The following is a 26,007-nucleotide window of genomic DNA, read 5'->3' on the forward strand; positions in this document are numbered from 1 at the left end:
GTAAACGGCGTTTCCGTGTGCTGCTCTGGTTTGCCAGAAGCAGCTTAGTCATGCTGGCCACATGACCTCCAGAGCTGTATGCCGGCTCCCTTGGCCACTAAAGCGAGATGAGCGCCACAACCCCAGAGTCGGCCACGACTGGACCTAATGGTCAGGTGTCCCTTTACCTTTACCTGCATAAACATAAAAGGTAAAAGTAAAGGACTCCTGGGCGGTTAAGTACAGTCAAAGGCAACAATGGTCTTGCGACACTCATCTCACTTTCAGGCCAAGGGAGCCGGCACTTGTCCGCCTACAGCTTTCTAGGTCATGTGGCCAGCAGGACTAAACCACTTCTGGCGCAACAGGACATGACGGAAACCAGAGTGCACGGAAATGCCGTTTACCTTCCCATCGCAGTGGTACCTATTTATCTAAAGTGGTACCTTGGGTTAAGTACTTAATTCGTTCTGGAGGTCCGTTCTTAACCTGAAACTGTTCTTAAGCTGAAGCACCACTTTAGCTAATGGTGCTGCCGGTGCGCCGCCGGAGCACAATTTCTGTTCTCATCCTGAAGCACTATTTCTGGGTTAGCGGAGTCTGTAACCTGAAGCGTATGTAACCTGAAGTGTATGTAACCTGAAGTACCACTGTACTTGCACCAGCGTGTTTTCGAACTGCTAGGCTGGCAGAAGCTGGGACAGAGCAATGGGAGCTCACTCCATCGCGGGAATTCGAACCACCAACCTTCTGATCGGCAAGCCCAAGGGGCTCAGTGGTATAGACCACAGTGCCACCTGCGTCCCTCTGCATACAGGACATCAGGCACTAATGAACGACAGCAGGCTTCATGTGGGAACGCTCAAAGTGGCGAGGGGATCCCTGACCCAGAAAAGTCCACCTGCTGTCAACCTTCAGGGGGCATCAACTGGCTCTTGTGAACAGTGACAAGCAAGACCATGTCCTTTTCCATTTTATGTGTGTGTGTTTTTTTCTTTTAAAGCGACCGAGCCCATCCTCCCCTTGTGCCTCGTTTGCAGTGTTCCCTTCTTCCTGAGACAAGGCTCTGCTTCCCCTTTCATTAACCTGCCAACAGCGGCCAGAGGTCCATCTGTAGATTTCCTTTGGCCAGACACCGACCGACCCAAGTTAAGTGCGCTACAAGCCGACACTCCTTCCCTGCTCTCGAGATCTCACCTGTAGATCGGGTCGTGCATCACCAGCAGTTTGCTCTCGTCCCAGTCCCACTCTTTCTTCTGCAAAAGAGAGCTGCGTATAAGCAAGACAGATGCCTCACTGAGTGGCAGAGTTATTACAAAGCTCACAAGGAAGGTTTTGTGCACCCACAATCCTTCAGGTGACCTGGCATCAGCTGATGTCACCTGCAACCCACAGGGCGGGCGGGATGAGATTTGACTCTGCATTGGCTGCAGGTGCCTTTTGCCAGGAAGGAAGAGGCACCTGCAGCCAATGCAGCAGGATATGGCCCACAGTAGCCAGCTGATGGGCAAGGCTTAGGTTCTACTCGGGTAAGAGGAGCGCACAGCCAAACAAGGCCTGTAAACTGAAGGGTCCCTTTTCTGTGCACCCGGAAGCAGTGGCAGCGGGGTGGAAGGGGAGCAAAGAGGAGAAGGAAGATTCTTCTTTAAAGGTTTTAACCTTTAAAGCCCTATATGGCCTAGGACCCTCGTACCTACGGGACCGCCTCTCCTGGTATGTCCCACAGAGGAACTTACGGTCTTCAAACAAAAACATCCTGAAGGTCCCAGGCCCCAGAGAGGTTAGGCTGGCCTCAACTAGAGCCAGGGCTTTTTCGGCCATGGCCCCGATCTGGTGGAACGCTCTGTCACAAGAGACTAGGGCCTTGTGGGACTTGACATCATTCCACAGGGCCTGCAAGACAGAGCTGTTCCACCAGGCCTTTGGTCAGGGCACAGCCTTTGGCAATCTTCACAGAACTGTAGCCTAATGGTTGCCATCAATTTGAGTTGAATTAATTTTATAATGAAATGATTTTAGAATGCTGTACTATTTTATTGTTGTTAGCCGCCCTGAGCCCGGCTTCTGCTGGGGAGGGCGGGATATAAATAATTATTATTATTATTATTATTATTATTATTATTATTATTATTATTATTATTAATTTCCCCTTGATCTCTCCCCACCCCCCGGCTGCTGGCTGCAGGAAGGACAAGAAGACTGCGTCTCAAAGCACCTATTTGTACCTCCCACAAGATCCGTTCTCTCCTTCATTTCCCCCTCAACGCAGTAAGAAATGCTGCTGTGCATTTGAAAATGCAGGTCTACTGCTCATTCTTCCCATGGCAACAGCAGCAGGGACAGGGACCACTAAGGAGAGAAAAAAGTGTCCTCTGTTTTGTCCGTCTAACTGTCCGTCCGTCCCTGTCCCCCACCACTGCCACCGCTGCCTGTAAGATTGGGCCGTGCCCCTCTGTAACATTTGATTTGACCAATTTTGGTAAGGGCCTGTCCGGCAGAGACAAAAAGAAACCTTGCCACCCAGGTTGCGTCCGGCTGAGCAGAAAAGTGTCCCGAGCAAATATGGGGGAAAGAGACAGCTCTCTTTTACCTCATGGAGCCAGAAAGGACAGTGGCAGCCTCATGAAAGTCAACGAAATCTCCTTCCATCCAGCCTAAGGGAGGAATTGCACAGACGGGGCCCAGAGTTTATTGCAGCCCGAGGAATCGGGAGCTCACCTTCTTCTTCTTCTTTTTCTTCAGCAGCACCTTCACGCCGTCCACGGACACCATGAGAGTGACCTTCTTCTTCTTTATACTTTTGGCTTTGAACTCGTACTGTGGGGAGCAAAAGCACAATGGGAAGGAAGGCTCCCTCAGCAGCGTCTCCAAGCTATTTGTGAAGCACACAAATCCACCCCTTGGCCTGCCACCCCCAGAGGTTTATTTCATGCGCAAGGCAGCCCCCATGTCATAGCTACCATGTTTCCTAGGGGCACTTTGTGTGGACCCTAGTATGCGCAAGCGACCTCAGAAGGGGGCCAGACAGGTGGGCCATGGACAAGGGCAGCGTCAGCGGAAGATGCAATGTGCTTGGAGGGGATACCCCAGCAAGGAGCTTCCGCAGGCCTGGCCAGCTGTCTGCCTGTTGAGGAAGACACCTTTTTTTCTGTTTTACATTTTAGAGTATTCACTTAACGGTAAAGGTAAAGGGACCCCTGACCATTAGGTCCAGTCGCGGCTGACTCTGGGGTTGCAGCGCTCATCTCGCTTTATTGGCCGAGGGAGCCGGCGTACAGCTTCCATGTCATGTGGCAAGCATGACTCTGGCAGCACACGGAAATGCCGTTTACCTTCCCACCGGAGTGGTACCTATTTATCTACTCAACCTTGACGTGTTTTCAAACTGCTAGGTTGGCAGGAGCAGGGACCGAGCAACGGGAGGTCACCCCGTCCCGGGGATTTGAACCGCTGACCTTCTGATTGGCAAGCCCTAGGTTCTGTGGTTTAACCCACAGCGCCACCCACATCCCTAATATTCACTTAAACCATAAAATATCAACGACTTCCCTTCCTCTCTTTCCTTGGTTCATTTTGCACAACATAAATAGCTGAATATTTTACATAAACTAAACCATTCAGTATTCTATTTATTGCACCTACCAAAACTTATTTACACTGCTGGATTTATGTTAATGCTGCCCACGTTTTCAAATATACACAATTTCCCTGCATATATTCAACAAACGTTTTCCAATCTTCTTTAAAGCTATGTTCTTCTTGTTCTCTTATTCTATATGTTAGGACCGCAAGCTGTGCATATTCCATCAGTTTAATTTGCCTATCTTCTTTAATTGGAACCTCACTCATTTTCTATTTTTGGGCTAACGAAACACAGGCCGCAGTAGTGTCATACATAAATAACCTTTTTTTGACACCTGGGAATTTCAGTCTGAATTATCTGCAACAGAAAGGACTCTGGGTTTGGTTTCGTTTTGGGGTGTGGGGGGGGTGCTTTTAAACATTTTTTCCAGTTCATTATGAATTATTTCCCATCACTCTTTTACCCTTTTACAGGTCCACCATATAGAGTGGTACCTCGCCAGACGAAAAGAATCCGTTCCGCAATTCTCTTCGTCTAGCGGTTTTTTCGTCTTGCGAAGCAAGCCCATTGACAGCTTAGCGGATTAGCGCTATTAGCGGTCTAGCGGCTTTTAGCGATCAGCTGTTAAGCGGCTTATCAGCGGAACAGCTGGTAAGCGGCTTAGCGGCTTAGGAAAGGAGGGGGGAAAGCGAAAAAACCCCGCGGGAACTCGCAATATTTTTTCGTCTTGCGAAGCAACCCCATAGAGAAATTCGTTTAGCGAAGCGCCTCCAAAACGGAAAACCCTTTCGTCTAGCGGGTTTTCCGTCTTGCGAGGCGTTCGTCTTGCAGGGCACCACTGTAGTATAAAACATACCCTTTCCTAGCTTCTGAGCCACTTCTGACTTGTACAAAACAGAGAAGTACAAATGGATGATGGGACAAACTCACTGACTCAGTACTAACATGAAGCACAAGCCTCAGGGCACATTTGGCAAGAAGTACAGCCCTCCACAGAATTCCTGAGAGCACGCTCCATGGGAATATTATTATTATTATTATTATTATTATTATTATTATTATTATTATTTCTACCCCGCCCATCTGGCTGGGTTTCCCCAGCCACTCTGGGCGGCTTCCTACAGAAGGTTAAAAATACATTAAAACATTAGTCGTTAAAAACTTCCCTAAACAGGGCTGCCTTCAGATGTCTTCTAAATGTCATATAGTTGTTTACCTCTTTGACATCTGAATGAACTAGGGCAGAACAAGACTGACAAGGCAGGGTTACCTTTGTCTTAAAACCATCAAATACAGTGGTGCCTCGGTTTAAGAACAGTCCAGTTTAAGAACGATTTGGTTTACAAACACCGCAAAACCAGAAATACTGTATTGTTTGAGACCTTTAACTCAGTCTAAGAACAGAAGCTGAACGTTGGAAGGGCCCCGGTGATGGGAGACCTCATTAGGGAAAGCATGCCTCGGTTTAAGAACAGTTTCGGTTTAAGAACAGACTTCTGGAATGGATTAAGTTAGTAAACCGAGGTCCCACTGTAGGATTCAGGATCCTGAGACATCCTCCGGAGGTATGATAACAGGGAGTCACAGGTGACCCCTGAAAGATTTTAAGATTTCAGTATGTTCTTTGCCTGAAGATCTCAGATTGTGTGATGGAGCCTCTATGCACCTTCAGGTCCAGAGTGAAATCTGAGCCTATGATGGAAAATTATTGCACAAGCAGCTTTACAATAACTGTTTTATACAGGAGAATAAAGCAAGGATTGTTTTCGTACATGAGTCACAGCTGCTGAGAAAGACCTGCTGAAGACTAAGGGCTCATCCACACTTAGCCTTTCTAGCCACAGGCTTATGCTTCTCCAGTTCATGTTTTAACACTAGTTCTTTTTTGTTGTTTTTTGCCCCGGTGCTTTATTCAGGAAAACCCAACATTTACTACTGCATTGGAGCAATTTGAGTTGTCCGCAGATTGCCATTTGTTCTGATACCGCAGTAAAGAGCAGTATTTTAAAGGGAGAGCACTGGGGCAAAAAAGGAAGGAAGGAAGGACTCAAACACAGACCTGGAAAGCCCTTGGCCTTTGCCCTGAGCTGTGCAGAGCGAAGGTTAGTGTGGCTGAGCCCTGAGTAAGCTCTGTCACTGATGGGGAGAGGGTCCTTGCTTAGCAATAGGAAACCTTTTTTTCCTTGGTGTACATCGGTTCTTAAGGAACAGCAATGCTGCAGATGAAACACAGATTATTTCACGCTGTCAGAAACATGACAGAAGATGGTGCCAAGGAAGGACGTGTGAATCAGTCAAAATACCCAGGTGTTGGGAAGGTCCAAACACACAGTATGAAGTCAGGGGTGAGACATTCCTATCAGGAAACGTAAGGGCCATTGTGATAGCTGGAGGTAGCAACTCCATTGGTGATGGACGCATCATCCAACCATGACAGCTCCTCCTTTAACCAGAACAGAAGTATAAAAAGCCAGACAGCAGCACAGACTGAGAATTATTCTCCCTACTACATTTCTGCACTTTGAACCAAGTAGAGCAAATTATTTAATCAACGACGGACGTGGTTCAGTTCGCTGCTTGCTTCCTATATTTGTAATGCCAGCTTTGCAAACTGCATAGCTTTTGTTTTATCTCAAGTTTATTTTGCATTGCATTTCATTCCCATGGGCTCACCCAAATGCTCAAGTAGCCCTTCATTTTCTTTATTAGTTACAGATCTGTAAAAACCATCCACTTCTGTAACCACAATGCAAACTCTTAAATGTTGTATCTTATCTTTAATAAAAATGTGAATGCCTCCCGATTAAATCCTGAGTCGGCAGTTCTGTTTTCTGGCTTGGTTAGCCACCGGCATGTCCTCAAGCTAGATACCGGCCTTAACTGACCATTGGGCTGCTGAGAAGCACATTTACAAAGACTTGTCCGAGTGTAACTATCTCCTAAAGGGCCTTGCGCCATGGGAAACTGCTTCATGTGATCTCTACAACCCTTATTTATCCACACAATCACTCCATGGGTCAGACTTGCTCCAGGCAGGGGACCAGCATGGAATTCTGCATTTGCAAACTGCCAAGAGAGGGGCATATATTGATCATTTTGGGGCAGGAACAGGGAATGGCAATGTGATAGAAAGCTGGATTTCCTTGTCAACAATGTCACAGAAGGACATAGGCCTGGTGCCAACATCAGATCATGGAATCAGGAAGATCCTGTTTTCAAAAGGTCACATGTGACAGAATTCATCAGTTTAATGCACACTGCTTCCACCTCTCAATAGTTTACACAAGCAAAACAAACTCATACACACATCCAGGGCAGTTATATAATATTCATATAAAATTTGGGCCAGGGGGAGTGGATGAGAGTCCCCCAATCTCTCCAAACTGACCTTTGTCTTCAGCATCTCCTTTATTTTCCACAGAGGCTATTTAAAAAAGCAGAAACTCTACCCTTTTGCCATCCAAAATCAGGCTGTGGGGGAAAGACCCTAACTAAGTTCTCAGAACATCTAAGAGCCACAAAGCAGGAGCAATGAGGAAAGGGAGCCACGCTGGCCCATAAGAGGGGCAGAAATAATCCTCAGTAGCATAATATCTTTTATTAGGACCAGCCAAACGTGTCACAAAATGGTGGCAACCTTTTTGTCCTCCAGGAGAGGCAAGAGTTGGAAGGGGGGGGTGTTAAAGAAATATAAACAGCAAAAAGGTACAAAAGTATGCTTGGCCGTCAGCTATTCAGGATCCTGATAAATATTTAAATCCTTGCATCCAGGGGTTTAAATGCACAGAACAAAAATATATTCCCATCTAACATCCTCCAGGCTTCAAAGCCCTTGGGAGTTCAAAAAGGGGGGATTTACCAAGGTATGAGGTGTAACACTTGGGATAAAGGTAAAGGCAGAGGGACCCCTGACCATTAGGTCCAGTCATGACCGGCTCTGGGGTTGCGGCGCTCATCTCGCTTTATTGGCCAAGGGAGCCAGTGTACAGCTTCCGGGTCATGTGGCCAGCATGACTAAGCCGCTTCTGGCAAACCAGAGCAGCGCACGGAAACACTGTTTACTTTCCCGCCAGAGCTCCATCTGGTACGCCGGCTGAGACCCTACCTGCCCACAGACTGTCTCGCCAGAGTGGTGCATGCTCTAGTTATCTCTTACTTGGACTACTGCAATGCGCTCTACGTGGGGTGACCCGGAAACTACAACTAATCCAGAATTCGGCAGCTGGACTTGTGACTGGGAGCGGCCGCCGAGACCACATAACACTGGTCCTGAGAGATCTGCATTGGCTCCCAGTACGTTTCCGAGCACAATTCAAAGTGTTGGTGCAGACCTTTAAAGCCCTAAACGGCCTCGGTCCTGTAAACCTGAAGGAGCATCTCCACCCCCATCGTTCTGCCCGGACACTGAGGTCCAGCTCCGAGGGCCTTCTGGCGGTTCCCTCACTGCGAGAAGTAAGGTTACAGGGAACCAGGCAGAGGGCCTTCTCGGTAGTGGCACCCGCCCTGTGGAACACCCTCCCATCAGATGTCAAGGGAATAAATAACTACCTGACATTTAGAAGACATCTGAAGGCAGCCCTGTTTAGGGAAGCTTTTAATGTGTGACATTTTAATGTACAGTGGTACCTTGGGTTAAGAACTTAATTCATTCTGGAGGTCCGTTCTTAACCTGAAACTGTTCTTAACCTGAAGCACCACTTTAGCAAAGGGGGCCTCCCGCTGCACGATTTCTGTTCTCATCCTGAAGTAAAGTTCTTAACCTGAGGTACTATTTCTGGGTTAGCGGAGTCTGTAACCTGAGGCGTATGTAACCTGAAGCGTATGTAACCCGAGGTACCATTGTATTTTTAATCTTTGTTGGAAGCTGCCCAGAGTGGCTGGGGAAACACAGCCAGATGGGCGGGGTACAAATAATAATAATAATAATTATTATTATTATTATTATTATTATTATTATTATTATTATTATTATTATTTGCTGCTTGCAATAATGCCTTGGACGTGCCATCTGGCCACACACACCAAGTGCGTCTTTGAAATCACAGGTTCAGTGCTAGCGAAAACACACAAGGGGCTCCTCCATACAATCAGGAACCCTGGGCCAAGTGCGCTTCTCCTTATGGGAAGACAGATATTTATAGATTTATTCTTGTTCGCACACACTTGCATGTTGCTGTTGCATTTAGCTCTTTGAGGCGGGTCCGGTTCTTTCTTTCTTTCAGCATTATAATCTGAAATTTGTAGTTGTGTAGGATTAGACGAACGGAATTGGATGGTTTGAGATAATGACCAAGAATTATACGTGGAAATTACATGTAAAACTTTAAATTTACAAAATAAAAATTGAGAAGCTAGACTAATAGTCGCATTGGCGTAAGCGAACTGGATTTCCCGACACTGTTTTGATAGAATATGGGGGGTTTCCGCAAATTAAACTCTAGTTGGTCCGGAAAATATATTAAAACTCAGCACATTCTATTCAGCCTTTTGCCTGCAGATTAGAAAAGGCCCAAGGTGAAAAATGACCACATGCAACAGCCATTCCAGGCATTCCTGACAAAAGCCAGAGGCTACCACACTCCTCTGAAGGGGGCTGCGATTTTTTACCATGGGAGGAGAGAGAAACAAGAAGCGGCCGGGAATGGGGTGGAGGTGACATATCGGAGAGCAAATCCATGGAAGGAGAAATTGGGAAGGTCTCCAACAATCACCTGACCCCCCCCCCCCCGGGAAAGAAGCGCCACCAGAACCGGGGCTTTCTTCTGGAGATCTCTCCGCAAAGAAGGCTCTCCTGAATGGCCCTGGACTGCAAGCAGCCAATGGCAGAGCAAACTCTTGCGCCACAGCCATGAAGCGCTCCTCTTTATTATTATTATTACAGTGGTACCTCGGGTTAAGCACTTAATTCGTTCCGGAGGTCCATTCTTAACCTGAAACTGTTCTTAACCTGAGGCACCACTTTAGCTAATGGGGCCTCCTGCTGCCGCTGCACGATTTCTGTTCTCATCCTGAAGCAAAGTTCTTAACCTGAGGTACTATTTCTGGGTTAGCGGAGTCTGTAACCTGAAGCGTATGTAACCTGAAGTGTATGTAACCCAAGGTACCACTGTATTATTATTATTATTATTGTTATTAATAATTTATTTGGTCTTTCAGATTAAAGTTTTACAATCACATACCCAACATACAAGAATAACAATAACAACAATAATAATAATTTATTATTTATACCCCGCCCATCTGGCTGGGTTTCTCCAGCCACTCTGGGCAGCTTCCAATCGAATATGAAAAACAATACAGCATCAGACATTAAAAACTTCCCTAAACAGGGCTGCCTTCAGTTGTCTTTTAAAAGTCAAATAGTTGTTTATGTGACGTCTGATGGGAGGGCGTTCCACAGGGCAGGTGCCACTACCGAGAAGGCCCTCTGCCTGGTTTCCTGTAACCTCACTTTTCACAGTGAGAAAACCGCCAGAAGGCCCTCGGCTCTGGACCTCGGTGTCTGGGATGAACAAAGGGGGTTGAGACGCTCCTTCAGATATACAGGACCGAGGCAATTTAGGGCTTTAAAGGTCTGCACCAACACTTTGAATTGTGCTCGGAAACATGCTGTGTTCAGAAACATATTGTTAATCATCTCCTCCTGCATCTTTTATGCTAATCCAAATCTTTTACATCTCCGTTATGTCCAAAATTCACCATTAAACTACAATTGTCATTTCAATCCTACCAACGGTTTTAGCTGTTTACAATGGTTCTTAAGATAAATTATAATTTCCCCCATTCCTTATGAAAATGTTGGTCTTCCCAATTTCTGATTCTTCCAGTCATTTTAGCCATTTCGGCAGAATCCATCAGCTTGATCTGCCATTCTTCCCACAATTTCTTCCGCTTGTCCTTTCTGCTCTGGGGCTTTCCCCACAGAAACCCGCTCTTTAAAGCTCCATCGGAGCCAACAGCAATCCGATTGAAACACAAGTTGACATTTGCTCCGATGGAGCGCTAAAGAGCGGGTTTTCGTGGTGAAAGCTCAGGGGTAACAGCAGCAGCTGGTGCAGAGGCAACAGCAATGCTCAGACAGGGTGCTTTTAAGCATGGAGTTGCGCCGGGCAGGAAAAGGAAAAGATAGACAGCTGTGCCTTCTAAAATGAGTAGCAGCAACTGGTTGGCTGGCCTTCCTTCTGCGTTTACAAAGGTCACTATCCAGCCGCTGTCTTTCTGTCTGCCTAGGTGGTTTCTCCAAGAGAGCCAGACGGAGGGAATAGGGTGCTGCAGAAATTCCTGGCAGCCGTGGGATGGGGTCAGGCAGGGATGCTGCAGGAACTAATGTGCTGAAGTCTGCCTTGCTCTTCTCTATACGATATACATTGGGGAATTCAACCCTCTCTTTATTTTTATTTTTTAATAATTTTTATTAAATTTTCAAATTGTAAGAACAAATTTTGGTTGACCACAAACTTGACATGAGCCAACAGTGTGACACGGCAGCTAAAAAAGCCAATGCAATTCTGGGCTGCATCAATAGGAGTATAGCATCTAGATCAAGGGAAGTAATAGTGCCACTGTATTCTGCTCTGGTCAGACCTCACCTGGAGTACTGTGTCCAGTTCTGGGCACCACAGTTCAAGAAGGACACTGACAAACTGGAACGTGTCCAGAGGAGGTCAACCAAAATGGTCAAAGGCCTGGAAACGATGCCTTATGAGGAACGGCTAAGGGAGCTGGGCATGTTTAGCCTGGAGAAGAGGAAGTTAAGGGGTGATATGATAGCCATGTTCAAATATATAAAAGGATGTCACATAGAGGAGGGAGAAAGGTTGTTTTCTGCTGCTCCAGAGAAGCGGACACGGAGCAATGGTTCCAAACTACAAGAAAGAAGATTCCACCTAAACATTAGGAAGAACTTCCTGACAGTAAGAGCTGTTTGACAGTGGAATTTGCTGCCAAGGAGTGTGGTGGAGTCTCCTTCTTTGGAGGTCTTTAAGCAGAGGCTTGACAACCATATGTCAGGAGTGCTCTGATGGTGTTTCCTGCTTGGCAGGGGGTTGGACTCGATGGCCCTTGTGGTCTCTTCCAACTCTATGATTCTATGATTCTATGATTCTCCACAAATCTTAACTGAACAATTTGTATATCCATATTTCTCCCCCCACCCCCACTTTGGCTTCTCCCGTATTTCCGTATTGATTTATTAAACAAATTCTATACCCTACTGGTTTTTACCTCTTATATAGTTGTGAAAGTTTAGTCAAAACCTGCCAATGAGTCCAAATCTTTATACTGTCTTTTTATATACAGTCATACCTCGCATTACAGCTGCTTCAGGCTGCGTTTTTTCGGGTTAGGCATGCGCCGAAGCCTGGAAGTATCGGAACGGGTTATTTCCGGGTTTCAGCGGTAGCGCAAGCGCAGAAGCGCTAAATCGCGCTTTGCACATGCGCAGAAGTGCTGAATCGCAACCCGTGCGCATGCAGACGCACTGCTGCGAGTTGCGAACGTGCATCCTGCATGGATCACGTTCGCAACCCAAGCGTCCATTATAGTTTATAAATGGTTCCCACTCCTTTTTGAAATCGATGTTGTCTCTCTCATGAATTCAACCCTCTCTTTAAAGAGTAAGTCTCAAAAATTGATGAAAATGCCAGCGTTGCTTACACCCCCCCCCCCGCTGACCATAATAAGGGTCAGTTGATAAAACACTTTAAAAATACCACCAATCATGGAAAAAATCCGAAGCAGCTATATTGACCTAGGACTTTGACACACTCCCCCCCCCCCAAAAAAACAGGTCCTTTTCTGCATTTTAAACACTTCTTAGCTAAGTGCTTGGAAATTGTACTCCTTGCCAGGGTTTCTCTCGTTCTTCGGCTTCAATACAAGGCAACTGCTGCTGCTCCGCCACACCTTTGCCTGGGTCATGTTGGCCTTGCGATTCCCGGAAAAGCTAGCCCCCCCCCCCTTCCAAGACGTCTGGCAGGCAGCTCCCTCCCTCCTTGTCTGCTAAGCTTGAGATGGAATCCAGAGCGGCAGATTAAGGCTGGAATCTGAGGAATTCACATTACTCTGCTTTCCCCCCCTTCATTAGCACACGGCTGGGCAGAGATGGGGGAACAGAGGTTGGAGACCTCTGGGATGAGTTTGCGCAGGTCAGCGGCAAGGAATTTCCTGTTCTTGCGCTCATCGCTGTTCAGAAACAGAGAGCAGCGAAGAAGCGCTGGTCCTCCTGGGGCAAATTCAACAGGCTCTTGCACACTGCATAATGCCCTACAAAGAAGTATCTGCTGTCACGGGAGGTTCTCGGCCACCATGTTTTTTGCCTTCCCAAATAAGGCACATCGTAACTAAGGTGATGGTGAACTACCGTCCTTATAGGATGAAGCAATGTTTGAGAGGATAACAAATCGGAAAAAGCAAGTGTGGATGAGCAAAATACGTTCTTTATTATCTGTATGCAAGGAATCCGCTCAAACACACACATTGTTTAAGCATAACTGAAAAGATACAAATTGAATAACAGGAATGGTCTTGGATAGCCAACAATGCACTCTCAACTCTGCTGACCACAAATTTGAAAAAAAAAAAATACTTCAAATAATCAAGCTTAGGTATTTCAATATGCGGGGGAATTTCTCATGACAGGTCAGATGCTTCTTGGCGATCTTCTGCTTTGATGGAAGATTTTCTATCTATCTTTTTGACCTTACTACAGTGGTACCTTGGTTGTCAAATGGCTTGACTCCAGAACAAATTGGCTCCTGAACACTGCAAACCTGGAAGTAAGTGTTCCAGTTTGTGAATGTTTTTTTGGAAGTCAAATGTCTGTCGTGGCTTCCGCAGCTTCTGATTGGCCAATCCTTCGAATGGATCAAGTTTGACAACCAAGGTATTCAAAGTTTCTAGAACGAGTTTATCGATGAAATCCACCATATTGCATGTTATCAGCTAATATAGAATCCAGAAACATTCAGTGAGGGGGGAGAGGGAGAGGCAGGGCAATCAAAGTAATTGTTTCCATGGGCCAAGAGTAACTAGAGCTCTCAGGCCAGAAATGGTTAGCACTCAGGTGAGGGTACAACTGAACTGAACCCGCAATCTTTCTTCTGCAGCTGCCTTCCTGGGTTGAATTTTACATCGCAAGCTCTCTGGGGCAGGAACCCTTCCTCTTCCTGTTGTTATTACTTCCTAAAGGTGCACTGGTAGTGCTATAAAAATTCATGTTGCTAAAATTATTATTAACAGAACATGAGTCACTGCCGTTGAGGAAGGGACCGCGTTTACCCGCCTACAAGGGTCTTAATAAGAATCGCAGCATTCCCACGTTACCTCTCCCGACCATCTAGAATTAAGATCTCTCTCTCTCGTTCACACAAATCTTGTTCGGATACAGCAGACATGCATTAGCGTGCTGGAATCAAAACATTGGCACCACTTACCCTGATGCGTCTCATGGCCGTGACAATCTCCACCCTGCTGTTTGGCCGGGGTACATCTAGGCTGCCAATATACTAGAAGGAAAAGAGAGAAGAGTTAGGCAACACAAAGGCAAGAGTCAAACTTTCCTTCAGAACCAGCCTTCTGGGCAGCTGCATTCCACACTGAGCTGCTCTCCTGCTCCTCTCTGCACCCAGGTTATTATAGGGTACCATGCCCTGCATCTTACTGAGAATGTGTTCAAAAAGCCAGGTTCCAGCGGTTGCATTTTCAGTGCTTCCTAAATCTCTCTCCCTAAACACACACCGTTCACATCTGCATGGCTTCATTTGCTTCTGTTCTGTATGCATCGAGGGGGCCTTGTTGGGCTGAGAGTGTCTTTACCCTGCGTTAGGGACACGGGTGGCGATGTGGTCTAACCACGGAGCCTCTTGGGCTTGCCAATTGGAAAGTTGGCGGTTCAATTCCCAGTGACGGGGTGAGCTCCCTTTGCTCCATCACAGCTCCTGCCAACCTAACAGTTCGAAAGAACACCAGTGCAAGTAGATAAATAGGTACCGCTGCAGCGGGAAGGTAAACAGCGTTTCTGTGCGCTCTGGTTTCCATAACGATGTCACGTTGCTCCAGAAGCGGTTTAGTCCTGCTGGCCACACGACCCAGAAAGCTGTCTGTGGACAAACGCTGGTTCCCTCAGCCTGAAAGCGAGATGAGCGCCGCAACCCCATAGTCGCCTTTGACAAGACTTAACCGTCCAGGGGTCCTTTACCTTTTTTTAGGGAGTTCATACCCTGGCTAGAAACCAAATCGGAACAGCTTAAGAATTCCAATCAGTGTTAATCTGGTTTGAGAAAGAACATATCAAACAGGAATACCGTATAACGATGCACGACATACATACGTGTTTTGTCTTGAAATTCCAGCTCTGGAAGCAGGATGAGTGCACTATAAACAGGAGTGTGAGCACACTCTAAGGAAAGTTATGCACAATCTCAATGGTGCAGCTGATTTTAGACTTTGGGCTTAATGGTCTTATGGTTGTGTGGGTGTGTCCCTTTTGATGGCTCTGTGAGTAAGGCTTCAGTAGCACACAAGACAGCATCTTAAAAAGCAGAGACATCACCTTGCCAACAAAGGTTTGTATAGTTAAATCTATGGTTTTCCCAGTAGTATGTATGGAAGTGAGAGCTGGACCATAAAGAAGGCTGACCATAGAGAAGGTGTACCGACCTCCCCGCTGCACCAAGGATTCCCTGCCCGAGCTGCTTCAGGTCGTGGCGGATATGCTCCTGGAGACACCTAGCCTGGTTGTCCTGGGGGATTTTAACATCCATGCCGACACGACCTTACAAGGGGCCGCTCGGGACTTCGTGGAAAGCATGGCCTCCATGGGGCTGTCCCTGAATAAGTCTGGCCCAACTCATAGCCACGGACATGCCTTAGACTTGGTGTTTACCTCTACGGATGCTGGTGATCTGACATTAACTAAAAGTGAAACAAAAGAAGTGCCATGGTCAGATCACTTCCTGGTGCAACTGGACTTCTCCGCAACCCTTCCCCTCCGCAGGGAGGTGGGACCGATTCGGATGGTCCGCCCCTGCCACTTAATGGATCCAATTGGCTTCCAGAGAGTGGTAGGGGATGCTCTATCCCAAGTTGATGGCCTTTCAGCTGATTCCCTGGTGGCCCGCTGGAATGCGGAGTTAACCAGGGCTATTGACTGTCTGGCTCCGAAGCGCCCTCTCCGATTGCATGGAGCCCGGACAGCCCCGTGGTTTTCCCCGGAGCTGAGGGTGATGAAACAATCGTTGAGACGGCTAGAGCGCCGGTGGCGGAAAACTCATTCTGAATCAGACCGGACACGGGTTAGAGCTCAACGTCGAGCCTACCAAGTGGCAATGGCGACGGCGAAGAGGGCCTTCTTCACCGCCTCCATTGCATCTGCAGAAAACAGCAGCAGGAGACTTTTTCAGGTGGTTCGCAATCTATCAGAACCACCTGTACCAATGGGGCCTGGTAGGGACCCCAAGATCTCCTGCAATGCTTTTGCAAAGTTTTTTGCAGATAAAATCGCTCAGATTCAGAAGGAGGTAGACTCCACCGTGGGAGCAGGGCCAGGGCGGGAGAGTGCTAGAGTTCTGTCTGGTCCTGTTACATGGGATCAATTCCAATCTGTTACCTCCGAGGATGTGGACAGGCTGCTTGGACGAGTGAAACCGACCACCTGTCTCCTTGATCCTTGCCCATTCTGGCTGATAAAAGCGAGCCGGGAAGGGCTGGGCGATGGGCTTTGCGGGGTGGTGAACGCTTCCCTCCATGAGGGAGCCTTCCCAGACCCGCTGAAAGAGGCGGTCATTAAACCGCTTCTTAAAAAAAACATCTTTAGACCCGGCCAATTTGGCCAACTATCGCCCAGTCTCAAATCTGCCATTCTTGGGCAAGGTGATTGAGCGGGTGGTTGCTGAACAACTCCAAGCACGCCTGGAGGAAACGGACCATTTGGATCCCTTCCAATCGGGATTCAGGCCTCACCATGGGACTGAAACTGCCTTGGTCGCGCTGGTTGATGATCTCCGGCGGGCTAGGGACAAAGGTGAGAGCTGTTTCCTAGTTCTGCTGGATCTCTCAGCGGCCTTTGACACCATCGACCATAACATCCTTCTGGACCGTCTAGAGGGGCTGGGAGCTGGGGGCACTGTTATACAGTGGTTCCGCTCCTTCCTCCTGGGCCGTGTCCAGAAGGTGGTGGTGGGGGATGAATGTTCAGACCCCTGGGCTCTCACTTGTGGGGTGCCTCAGGGTTCTGTCCTCTCCCCCATGCTTTTTAATATCTATATGAAGCCGCTGGGAGAGATCATCAGGGGGTTTGGACTGGGTGTTCATCAGTATGCAGATGACACCCAGCTCTACCTCTCCTTTAAATCAGAACCAGTGAAGGCGGTGAAGGTCCTGTGTGAGTGCCTGGAGGCGGTTGGAGGTTGGATGGCGGCTAACAGATTGAGGTTGAATCCTGACAAGACAGAAGTACTGTTTTTGGGGGACAGGAGGCGGGCAGGTGTGGAGGATTCCCTGGTCCTGAATGGGGTAACTGTGCCCCTGAAGGACCAGGTGCGCAGCCTGGGAGTCATTTTGGACTCACAGCTGTCCATGGAGGCGCAGATTAACTCTGTGTCCAGGGCAGCTGTCTACCAGCTCCACCTGGTACGCAGGCTAAGACCCTACCTCCCCGCGGACTGTCTCGCCAGAGTGGTGCATGCTCTAGTTATCTCACGCTTGGACTACTGCAATGCGCTCTACGTGGGGCTACCTTTGAAGGTGACCCGGAAACTGCAATTAATCCAGAATGCGGCAGCTAGACTGGTGACTGGGAGTGGCCGCCGGGACCACATAACACCGGTTCTGAGAGATCTGCATTGGCTCCCAGTACGTTTCCGAGCACAATTCAAAGTGTTGGTGCTGACCTTTAAAGCCCTAAACGGCCTCGGTCCTGTATACCTGAAGGAGCGTCTCCACCCCCATCGTTCAGCCCGGACACTGAGATCCAGCGCCGAGGGCCTTCTGGCGGTTCCCTCATTGCGAGAAGTGAGGTTACAGGGAACCAGACAGAGGGCCTTCTCGGTAGTGGCGCCCGCCCTGTGGAACGCCCTCCCATCAGATGTCAAAGAGATAAAGAATTACCTGACGTTCAGAAGACATCTTAAGGCAGCCCTGCTCAGGGATGTTTTTAATATGTAATGCTGTATTGTTTTTAATACTGATTGGGAGCCGCCCAGAGTGGCTGGGGAAACTCAGCCAGATGGGCGGGGTATAAATAATAAATTATTATTATTATTATTATTATGATCGCCTAAGAATTGATGCTTTTGAATTATGGTGCTGGAGGAGACTGGAGGAGACTCTTGAGAGTCCCATGGACTGCAAGAAGATCAAACCTATCCATTCTCAAGGAAATCAGCCCTGAGTGCTCACTGGAAGGACAGATCCTGAAGCTGAGGCTCAAGTACTTTGGCCGCCTCATGAGAAGAGAAGACTCCCTGGAAAAGACCCTGATGTTGGGAAAGATGGAGGGCACAAGGAGAAGGGGATGACAGAGGACGAGATGGTTGGACAGTGTTCTCGAAGCTACCAGCATGAGTTTGACCAAACTGCGGGAGGCAGTGGAAGACAGGAGTGCCTGGCGTGCTCTGGTCCATGGGGTCACGAAGAGTCGGACACAACTAAACGACTAAACAACAACAGCACACAATTAACATATCTCTTTTCTGCTCCACCGCCGTTCTGTGCTTTACAACTGCTTCGACTTGCTTGGCATTTCGGAACAAACAAACAAACAAACAAACAAAAAAAGGTTGCCAACCCTGATAAGAACAAACACTTCTGAGTACGAGCAGTTTTGGATTTAATCTCACTGAAATCACAGCATCTTTACGATTGCAGGAAAACAAATGGAGCTTGCGTCTGCCTGCCCTGACACCAAACATGCTTGCTTGGGATTAAGCACACTGCTACAGAAAGGGATAATATCTTTTAAACTTTTTAAAAAACAATAAAACAAGCATTTTATTATGCTGTCTCTTGGCTCTAAGATTTTTGGGGGCGGGGAGGATGAAAAGAAAGGACGCTGCAGTGACCAGCACAAGTCCTGCTGGCCCAGCCGCTGACATGCGGTCTTTTTGCCAATGCCTCCTCCAGCTGCCACTCAATGGGTGGTCTTCTGAAGGCTCCCTGGGCTGCGGGTACCGGGACTATGTGGTTGCTGCGCTTATCTCGCTTTCAAGCCGAGAGAACCAGCGTTTGTCCACAGCTTTCTGGGTCATGTGGCCAGCAGGACTAAACCGCTTCTGGCGCAACAGGAAACTGTGACGGAAACAAGAGCGCACAGAAACGCCGTTTACCTTCCCACCGCAGTGGTACCTATTTATCTACTTGCACCGGTGTGCTTTTGAACTGCTAGGTTGGCAAGAGCTGGGACAGAGCAACAGGAGCTCACTCCATCATGAGGATTCGAACTGCTGACCTTCCGATCGGCAAACCTAAGAGGCTCAGTGGTTTAGACCACAGCGCCACCCGTGTCCCTTCATAGGGAGAATGTAAGTGTGATGAAAAAAGGGCTTTAGGTTCAGAGGGAAAGCATTTCCCTAAGAATTATATCTTGAGCAGAGGTCGCAAGGCCTGCAGCTTTCAAATGCATTCTCACCCAGCCCACTCACTGTGATAAAAACAGCCCCCCTCCACCATCTGCCTGTAAGGATTTGGGAGACACAGACAGATAAAGCACAGCCAATCCCATGCCAGATTTTCTGGGAAACTCCATTCAGCGATAGAACCACTTTGCAAAATTGCTCTCTGCAAGTCAAAATCTTGCAAGCGGGATTATCTCACAGAGCAAACCCAACCCACCCACCGCAGTAAATGGTCAACCACCTTAGACAGGACTAACGTTCAAACTAAAGGATGAAAGCCTGGGTTTGAAAATAGCTATTAACCATGTTTCATGGTTTCAAGTCAGCCCTGTTTAGGGAAGCTTTTAATGTTTAATAGGTTACTGTATTTTAGTGTTTTGTTGGAAGCCGCCCAGAGGGGCTGGGGAAACCCAGCCAGATGGGCGGGGTATAAATAATAAATTATTATTATTATTATTATTATTATTATTATTATTATTATTATTATTATTAATTTGACATTTTAAGCGTATAGTTTTTATTGATTTTACCTTTTTTATAATACAGTGGTACTTCGGGTTAAGTACTTAATTCGTACCGGAGGTCCGCTCTTAACCTGAAACTGTTCTTAACCTGAAGCACCACTTTAGCTAATGGAGCTTCCTGCTGCCGCCAGAGCACGATTTCTGTTCTCATCCTGAAGCAAAGTTCTTAACCTGAGGTACTATTTCTGGGTTAGTGGAGTCTGTAACCTGAAGCGTATGTAACCCGAGGTACCACTGTACTAAGCAAATGTGACATTCAAATATGTACATGTGGAATTACTTTTACTTGCACAATGGGACTTGCCATTGTTGTGAGTTTTTCCCCAACCCCTCCCCAAGTACATGTGGGGATGGCAAAGGGGGCATATGGAGGGGGGGGGGGGAGTCTTGTTGCACAAGCAGAAATTGCTCTGCTTGCACCATTCTTTAGCTGAATGATGCCCAAAGATACAACCATTGGCCAACTTCAGAGCTACGTTGGTTGGGAGCCAAGAACTATGAAAGATACTATCTAAACTTGGTTTTAGCATACAGAACCAGGTAGCAAGGAGGGCTGTATTTTGCTTTGCCTCTCTGATGTCTTGGCAAACTTCAGAAACTGAATGGTTTCTGAAGATGAAGGTAGGCCAGAGGCCTGTCAGGAAGGACATAAAGGAAGAATGTAAACATCTCCTTAGGTGGGGACCTGAAGAACTATGGATTACAAATTTGATTAAGTTGGAAGTTGGAGCTTATGGGACATTTAGATTCAAAAGACTTAAGAAACAAGATTTGAGCTCCACCTTTAAATATAGAGGCCTGGCTGGAAGAAAAATGGACATTACTGAGACAGAGCTTCTCCGAGATCTGGTGTTGAATACAAGGGACTATCAAAAAAACCGGCAGAGAGAAATTGAGAGATTTAAGAGCCTCTGACGTGAGGGGTGGAGGCCAAGGCACGTAAGAGACTTAACATGGAAGCCTACTGGCCTAAATATTGGGAAATAATTGAAAAAATTGGAGACAATTGGAGGTTGCTGAGCTTGGAAAAATTGAAAAACAAGGTGCGAGATTGGTTGCACTATGCTCAAATCCAGGAGGTTTTTAAAGTGGATAAAAAGGTTGGATTCCAGGTGGAAAAATCGAAACTAGAGACAGAACTGTTAGAGCCAAAAAATAAATTACTTTCGAGAATGTATAATTTGCTGCTTAAATGGAATACACAGGACGAGACAGTCAAATCCGCCATGATAAAATGGGCACAGGACTTGGGGCACAACATTATGTTTGAAGACTGGGAAAGGTTATGGAACACCGGAATGAAATTTACGGCATGTAGTGCCTTGAAGGAAAATATTATGAAAATGATATACCGGTGGTACATGACCCCAGTCAAACTTGCTAAGATATATCACCTGTCTGACAATAAATGTTGGAAATGTAAAGAGGCGGAAGGGACATTCTTCCATCTCTGGTGGACTTGCCCGAAAGTGAAGGCCTTTTGGGAGATGATTCATAATGAACTAAAAAAGGTACTTAGATTTACCTTACCTAAGAAACCGGAGGCCTTTCTTCTGGGCATTGTAGACCAGAGAGTACTTAAGAAAGATAGAATTTTTTTAATGTATGCTACCACAGCAGCAAGGATCCTGATTGCTAAGCATTGGAAGACACAAGATTTACCCACGCTGGAGGAATGGCAGACGCAGTTGATGGACTATATGGAACTGGCCGAAATGACTGGCAGAATCCGAGACTTGGGAGAAGAAACAATCGAGGAGGACTGGGAAAAATTTAAAGACTATTTGAAAAAACATTACAAGTTGTATGAATGTTAAAAAATGCACTTTTTAGAAATTCTAGCTTCAGCATTTGTAAATTAATGAAATGGAAATTAAGGTACAAGAAGTCAGAGGTGGAATAATGAAATAACTTTATTATGTTTAAGCTAAAACGTATAAGATTTGGGTTACAACAATTTTGAAATTAGGCAACATGATAAAATGAAAGATACAATAAGCTTTGAAATAAGTTAACAAATTGCTGATGTTTTGTATTACAGAGAATGCAGGGTTTGGAGGATGTGGGGAAGTCCAATAGATGTGCTGGAAAAAAGGATTATGGAAATTTGTAATTTCTCTACTTTATTTTATTTCTGTCTTTATCTCTTTTTTCTGTATTTCATAAACTTAATAAAAATATTAAAAAAAAAAAAAGAGCCTCTGACGTGAGGGATCCTGGCTGAGACTAGATGGAATGATGGACATTGGTTTGGGGATCAAAACCGGGACGGGGACGGGGGGGGGGAGGAGTTTGGGAATCCAAAGGCTGTATAAATATTTTTTGATATATTTTTTTCTTTATTTCTGTTTTGGTACTAGTATAAAATTGGGAAATTCGTGAAAGGGAATCTGGGTTGACCTTGGAAAAAGGGTTTAAGTATAAGGATTGAGATAAATAAGTTAAAATTCGATATATAAAAGGAATTAATTATAATAATGAAATAAGGTTAAAAATTGGGGATAAGAACTTGTTGAATCAACATTTGGAATTGGAATACAAGAAGGGGAGGCGAGGGAAAGTCGTGGGAAATAAGGTACAAGAAAATAAGGATTGAAAGTATACTTGTTTTTGTTTTTCTGTCTTTTTGTTTATTTGTCTTATTTGAAACTTCAATAAATATTATGTTGTTTTTTTAAAAAAGAAACTGAATGGTTTTGATGATGTTGGCAGTTCACAGAGGGCAAACAAGGCTTGGTCCTCAGACTAAGGGATAATGCTACAATGCCAGCAAAATGCACAACATTTAATTCCTTTGAGCAGGCATGAAACTTTCTACTAGGGGATGGTATTTCATCAAAGCTATCCCACTGGGGGGGGGGGGAATGTTCTGTTTCTAGGATCTGGTCGATTTGAATGTTTTGGGTTTTTTAAAAATCGTTTTTATTTGATTTTACAAAATATCAGTTTTATAACAAAACCAAATATTTCTCTGAATTTTGAGACCTCCCCCAATCCCCTCCATGGGTCCTATTGTCAATGTTTTCTACTGCATATTATTTCATAATTTATATTTTGTATCTATCCATATTATACATAGGATTTGTTACATTACAAGTGAGATTAAAATCCTGCTAATCAGGGTGGATTTGATTTAAATCAAATTGATTTAAATCACTAGTCAGTAGGACTTGATTTAAATCTTTCTCTTTTTTTGTACAGAAAGACTCATTCTTGCTGGTATAATCTTAATATTTACAACCAGATGAAGGTTTCCTTTTTTGGAATAATAGATTTTCAGAGTAGTTTTTACAGTTATATCAAAAATTACTGATTTGGTTATACTATTAGAAATACATAGATAATTATGAAATTATTGTGAGGTTTAATAAGTTAACTGTTTATATTTGGACAACTTTTCTGCTGTACTTTATTGGAAAGAGAAAAATAATCATTTCCTTAATAACAATTTAAACAATTTATTTAACTAAAGCAGTAACATTATAGCATATGTATCCATGTTTCTTAACTGATGTGGTTAAACTTTTTTTAAAAAAAACAACAACAAACATCTTAGACTGAATTTTAGCACACGTGAGAAACTTAAAACAAATCCTTATTTCCTGATGGACTACAATGTAACCTAAATAGAAAACTATCTTTAGAAAGATTTTTCCTCCAAAAGCATTTTATTTTAAAAATCCGATTTAAATTTTTAAAAAATCTGTTGTTGGTTTTTTAAAAATCATTGATTTTTATCCACCCTAATATTTTCATTTGTTTACAGCGGTCTGCTAAATAAATTTTAAAAATTTTGGCATAGTCTAACAGCTTGATTTTGTTTGATTTGAATGTTGACGCTGCAGCAGAACAGGAAGACGACTAGTCATGACACCCAAAACATTCAAATTCCTCTCACCATCCTAAAGGTAAAGGTAAAGGGACCCCTGACCATTAGGTCCAGTCGTGACCGACTCTGGAGTTGCGGTGCTCATCTCGCTTTATTGGCCGAGGGAGCCGGCATACAGCTTCCGGGTCATGTGGCCAGCATGACTAAGCCGCTTCTGGCGAACCAGAGCAGCGCACGGAAACGCCGTTTACCTTCCCGCCGGAGCGGTACCTGTTTATCTACTTGCATTGTGATGTGCTTTCGAACTGCTAGGTTGGCAGGAGCAGGGACCGACCAACGGGAGCTCACCCCATTGCGGGGATTTGAACCGCCGACCTTCTGATTGGCAAGTCCTAGGCTCTGTGGTTTAACCCACAACGCCACCCTACAAATCAGCAAATCCCACAACTCAGAACTGCAATGAACCAGAGGACCATCTGCTCCCATGTAAACCTGCCATAAATTAAGATCTTCACCAGGGACTTCTCTGTGGTGGCGCCTAGGTTGTGCCATTCCTGACCCAGACAAATTTGCCCTATCCTATACCCATTGGTTTAGGAGTAAGCCCCACTGAACTCAATAGGACTCATTTCTCAGAAGCATGTACAGGACTGTTCTGTGAAATAACTGCAATAAAATTGGGAGTATATTCAGATTTAGTAGCTTCAACATTCCCAAACATATCTCAAACAAACAGGGAGGTCTTCTTTTTGGGGAAGGGGCTAAGGAATGGCATGTAAATATTGTAAATATTCTGAACAATGTGCAAAGGCCAGTAATAAAATACTGAAGCACCGTTCCACTTGCAGGACATCCTTAGCTGAGCTTTCAAATGTGGGGTGGGATCTGTAAACCCAGCTAGTTTATATCCAGATGGCCTCATTTTACTGCAAAGGGTCTCTTTTACTAATCAAGTACCCCCTATTAATTTTCTAGCTATCTTCTGGGAAAGTTCCATTCAGGATATAGGAAGGTCTGCTTCACACACACACAAAGGCTTCTGGCGTTCTGGCCCCACATCTCACAAAAATATAACCCTGTTAGTCAAACCATCTGCCTTTAATTGCAAACTTTCTGTGCACATTCCATTTGACTTAGTTTAAAAACAGTTATCTCTCTCTCTCTGCCTCTCTTATCGCTGTTGTATACCTGTCTTTTTTCTCTCCCAGAGCTCTAATAGCAGTTTCAAGCATTTATTGGAGTGGTTTAGATTAGGGAAACAACATGGGAGAATCCGCGACCAAAAAGAAAAGGAACATCAAGAAGAGTGGAAGAAACTTAAAGACTACTTGAATAAATGTTGTAATATTAAAGATATGTAACCACTTGAAAGAAAGAATTAGGACTAGGATTAAAATGGAATTAAATTTATAAATAAGAAAATGTATGAAAGGAAAGCTATGTACGGTAATATGATTAGGACTGTGATATGGTCTTTTGAAACACTGATATTGGAAACTGCTACATATACCGGTAATTACTAAGAAATTCGGATGAAAGAGATTCGAGGAAGTCAAATACTATGTTTATGAAGATGGATGGTACTTAATTTTAATTAATTAAGTGGTAATATGCTGTATGTATCTTTTTTCTCTTTCTCTTTTCTTTTTTTGTTTGTCTTTATTATTGTTAATCTTTTCTTTTTTTACTATGTTTATCTACTGAAAATAATAAATATTATTGGGGGGGCGGAGAGTTTATGTCCTACTGCTCATCCCAACTTTGTTCCCTCAAGTCATGTTAAGCAGCTTCAGGTAGTGCTTTGAAAACAGAAGCAAAAGCAAAAACACCAGCGATCCTGATCCTCGAACAGGTATTCCATGTGACGCGAATTGTGGCTCTGGTAGGGAAGATAAAAGTCCCTACCAGAAAAGAATGGCAGATTAAGTTGATGGATTATACCAAAAATGGCAGGAAGAGTAAGAAATCCCCTACAGCACCTGGCTCCCACCTGGACCACAGGGCTTGACCTCTGCTCACTAACCGCGCCCCCAACAGGTGAATGGGGGGGGGGGAAGTGTCGCTGACAGCATTAAGATAAATTCAGCAGTGTAAACAAGCTTTGATGGATGCAATAATAGAATGCTAAATGGTATAGGTAAAGGTAAAGGGACCCCTGACCATTAGGTCCAGTCGTGGCCGACTCTGGGGTTGCGGCGCTCATCTCGCTTTACTGGCCGAGGGAGCCTGCGTACAGCTTCCAGGTCATGTGGCCAGCATGACTAAGCCGCTTCTGGCGAACCAGAGCAGCGCACGGAAATGTGTTTACCTTCCCGCCAGAGCGGTACCTATTTATCTACTTGCACTTTGACGTGCTTTCAAACTGCTAGGTTGGCAGGAGCTGGGACCGAGCAACGGAAGCTCACCCTGTTGCGGGGATTCGAACCGCCGACCTTCTGATTGGCAATCCCTAGGCTCTGTGGTTTAACCCCGCGTCCCAGT

The 26,007-nt window shown here is 45.5% G+C and overlaps 1 protein-coding gene across 3 annotated transcripts in view; it reads right to left on the reverse strand.

Annotated features, from left to right (window-relative positions):
* Positions 1–26,007, reverse strand: part of NOS1AP (nitric oxide synthase 1 adaptor protein) — a 226,750-nt gene that overhangs the window by 181,574 nt on the left and 19,169 nt on the right. For all 3 annotated transcript variants that reach the window (XR_014157408.1, XM_081866017.1, XM_081866018.1), the window contains exons 2-4: positions 13,996–14,067; positions 2,698–2,796; positions 1,177–1,235 (exon numbers count right to left, since the gene is read on the reverse strand). Coding sequence is in view for 2 of the 3 variants with exons in the window: in XM_081866017.1 (XP_081722143.1) it covers positions 1,177–1,235; positions 2,698–2,796; positions 13,996–14,067 (230 nt within the window). In the remaining variant the exon portion in view is untranslated. The remainder of the gene's footprint in view (positions 1–1,176; positions 1,236–2,697; positions 2,797–13,995; positions 14,068–26,007) is intronic.

Source organism: Podarcis erhardii (genome assembly GCF_964252035.2).
Source record: "Podarcis erhardii genome assembly, chromosome: 6".
NCBI lineage: Eukaryota > Metazoa > Chordata > Lepidosauria > Squamata > Lacertidae > Podarcis > Podarcis erhardii.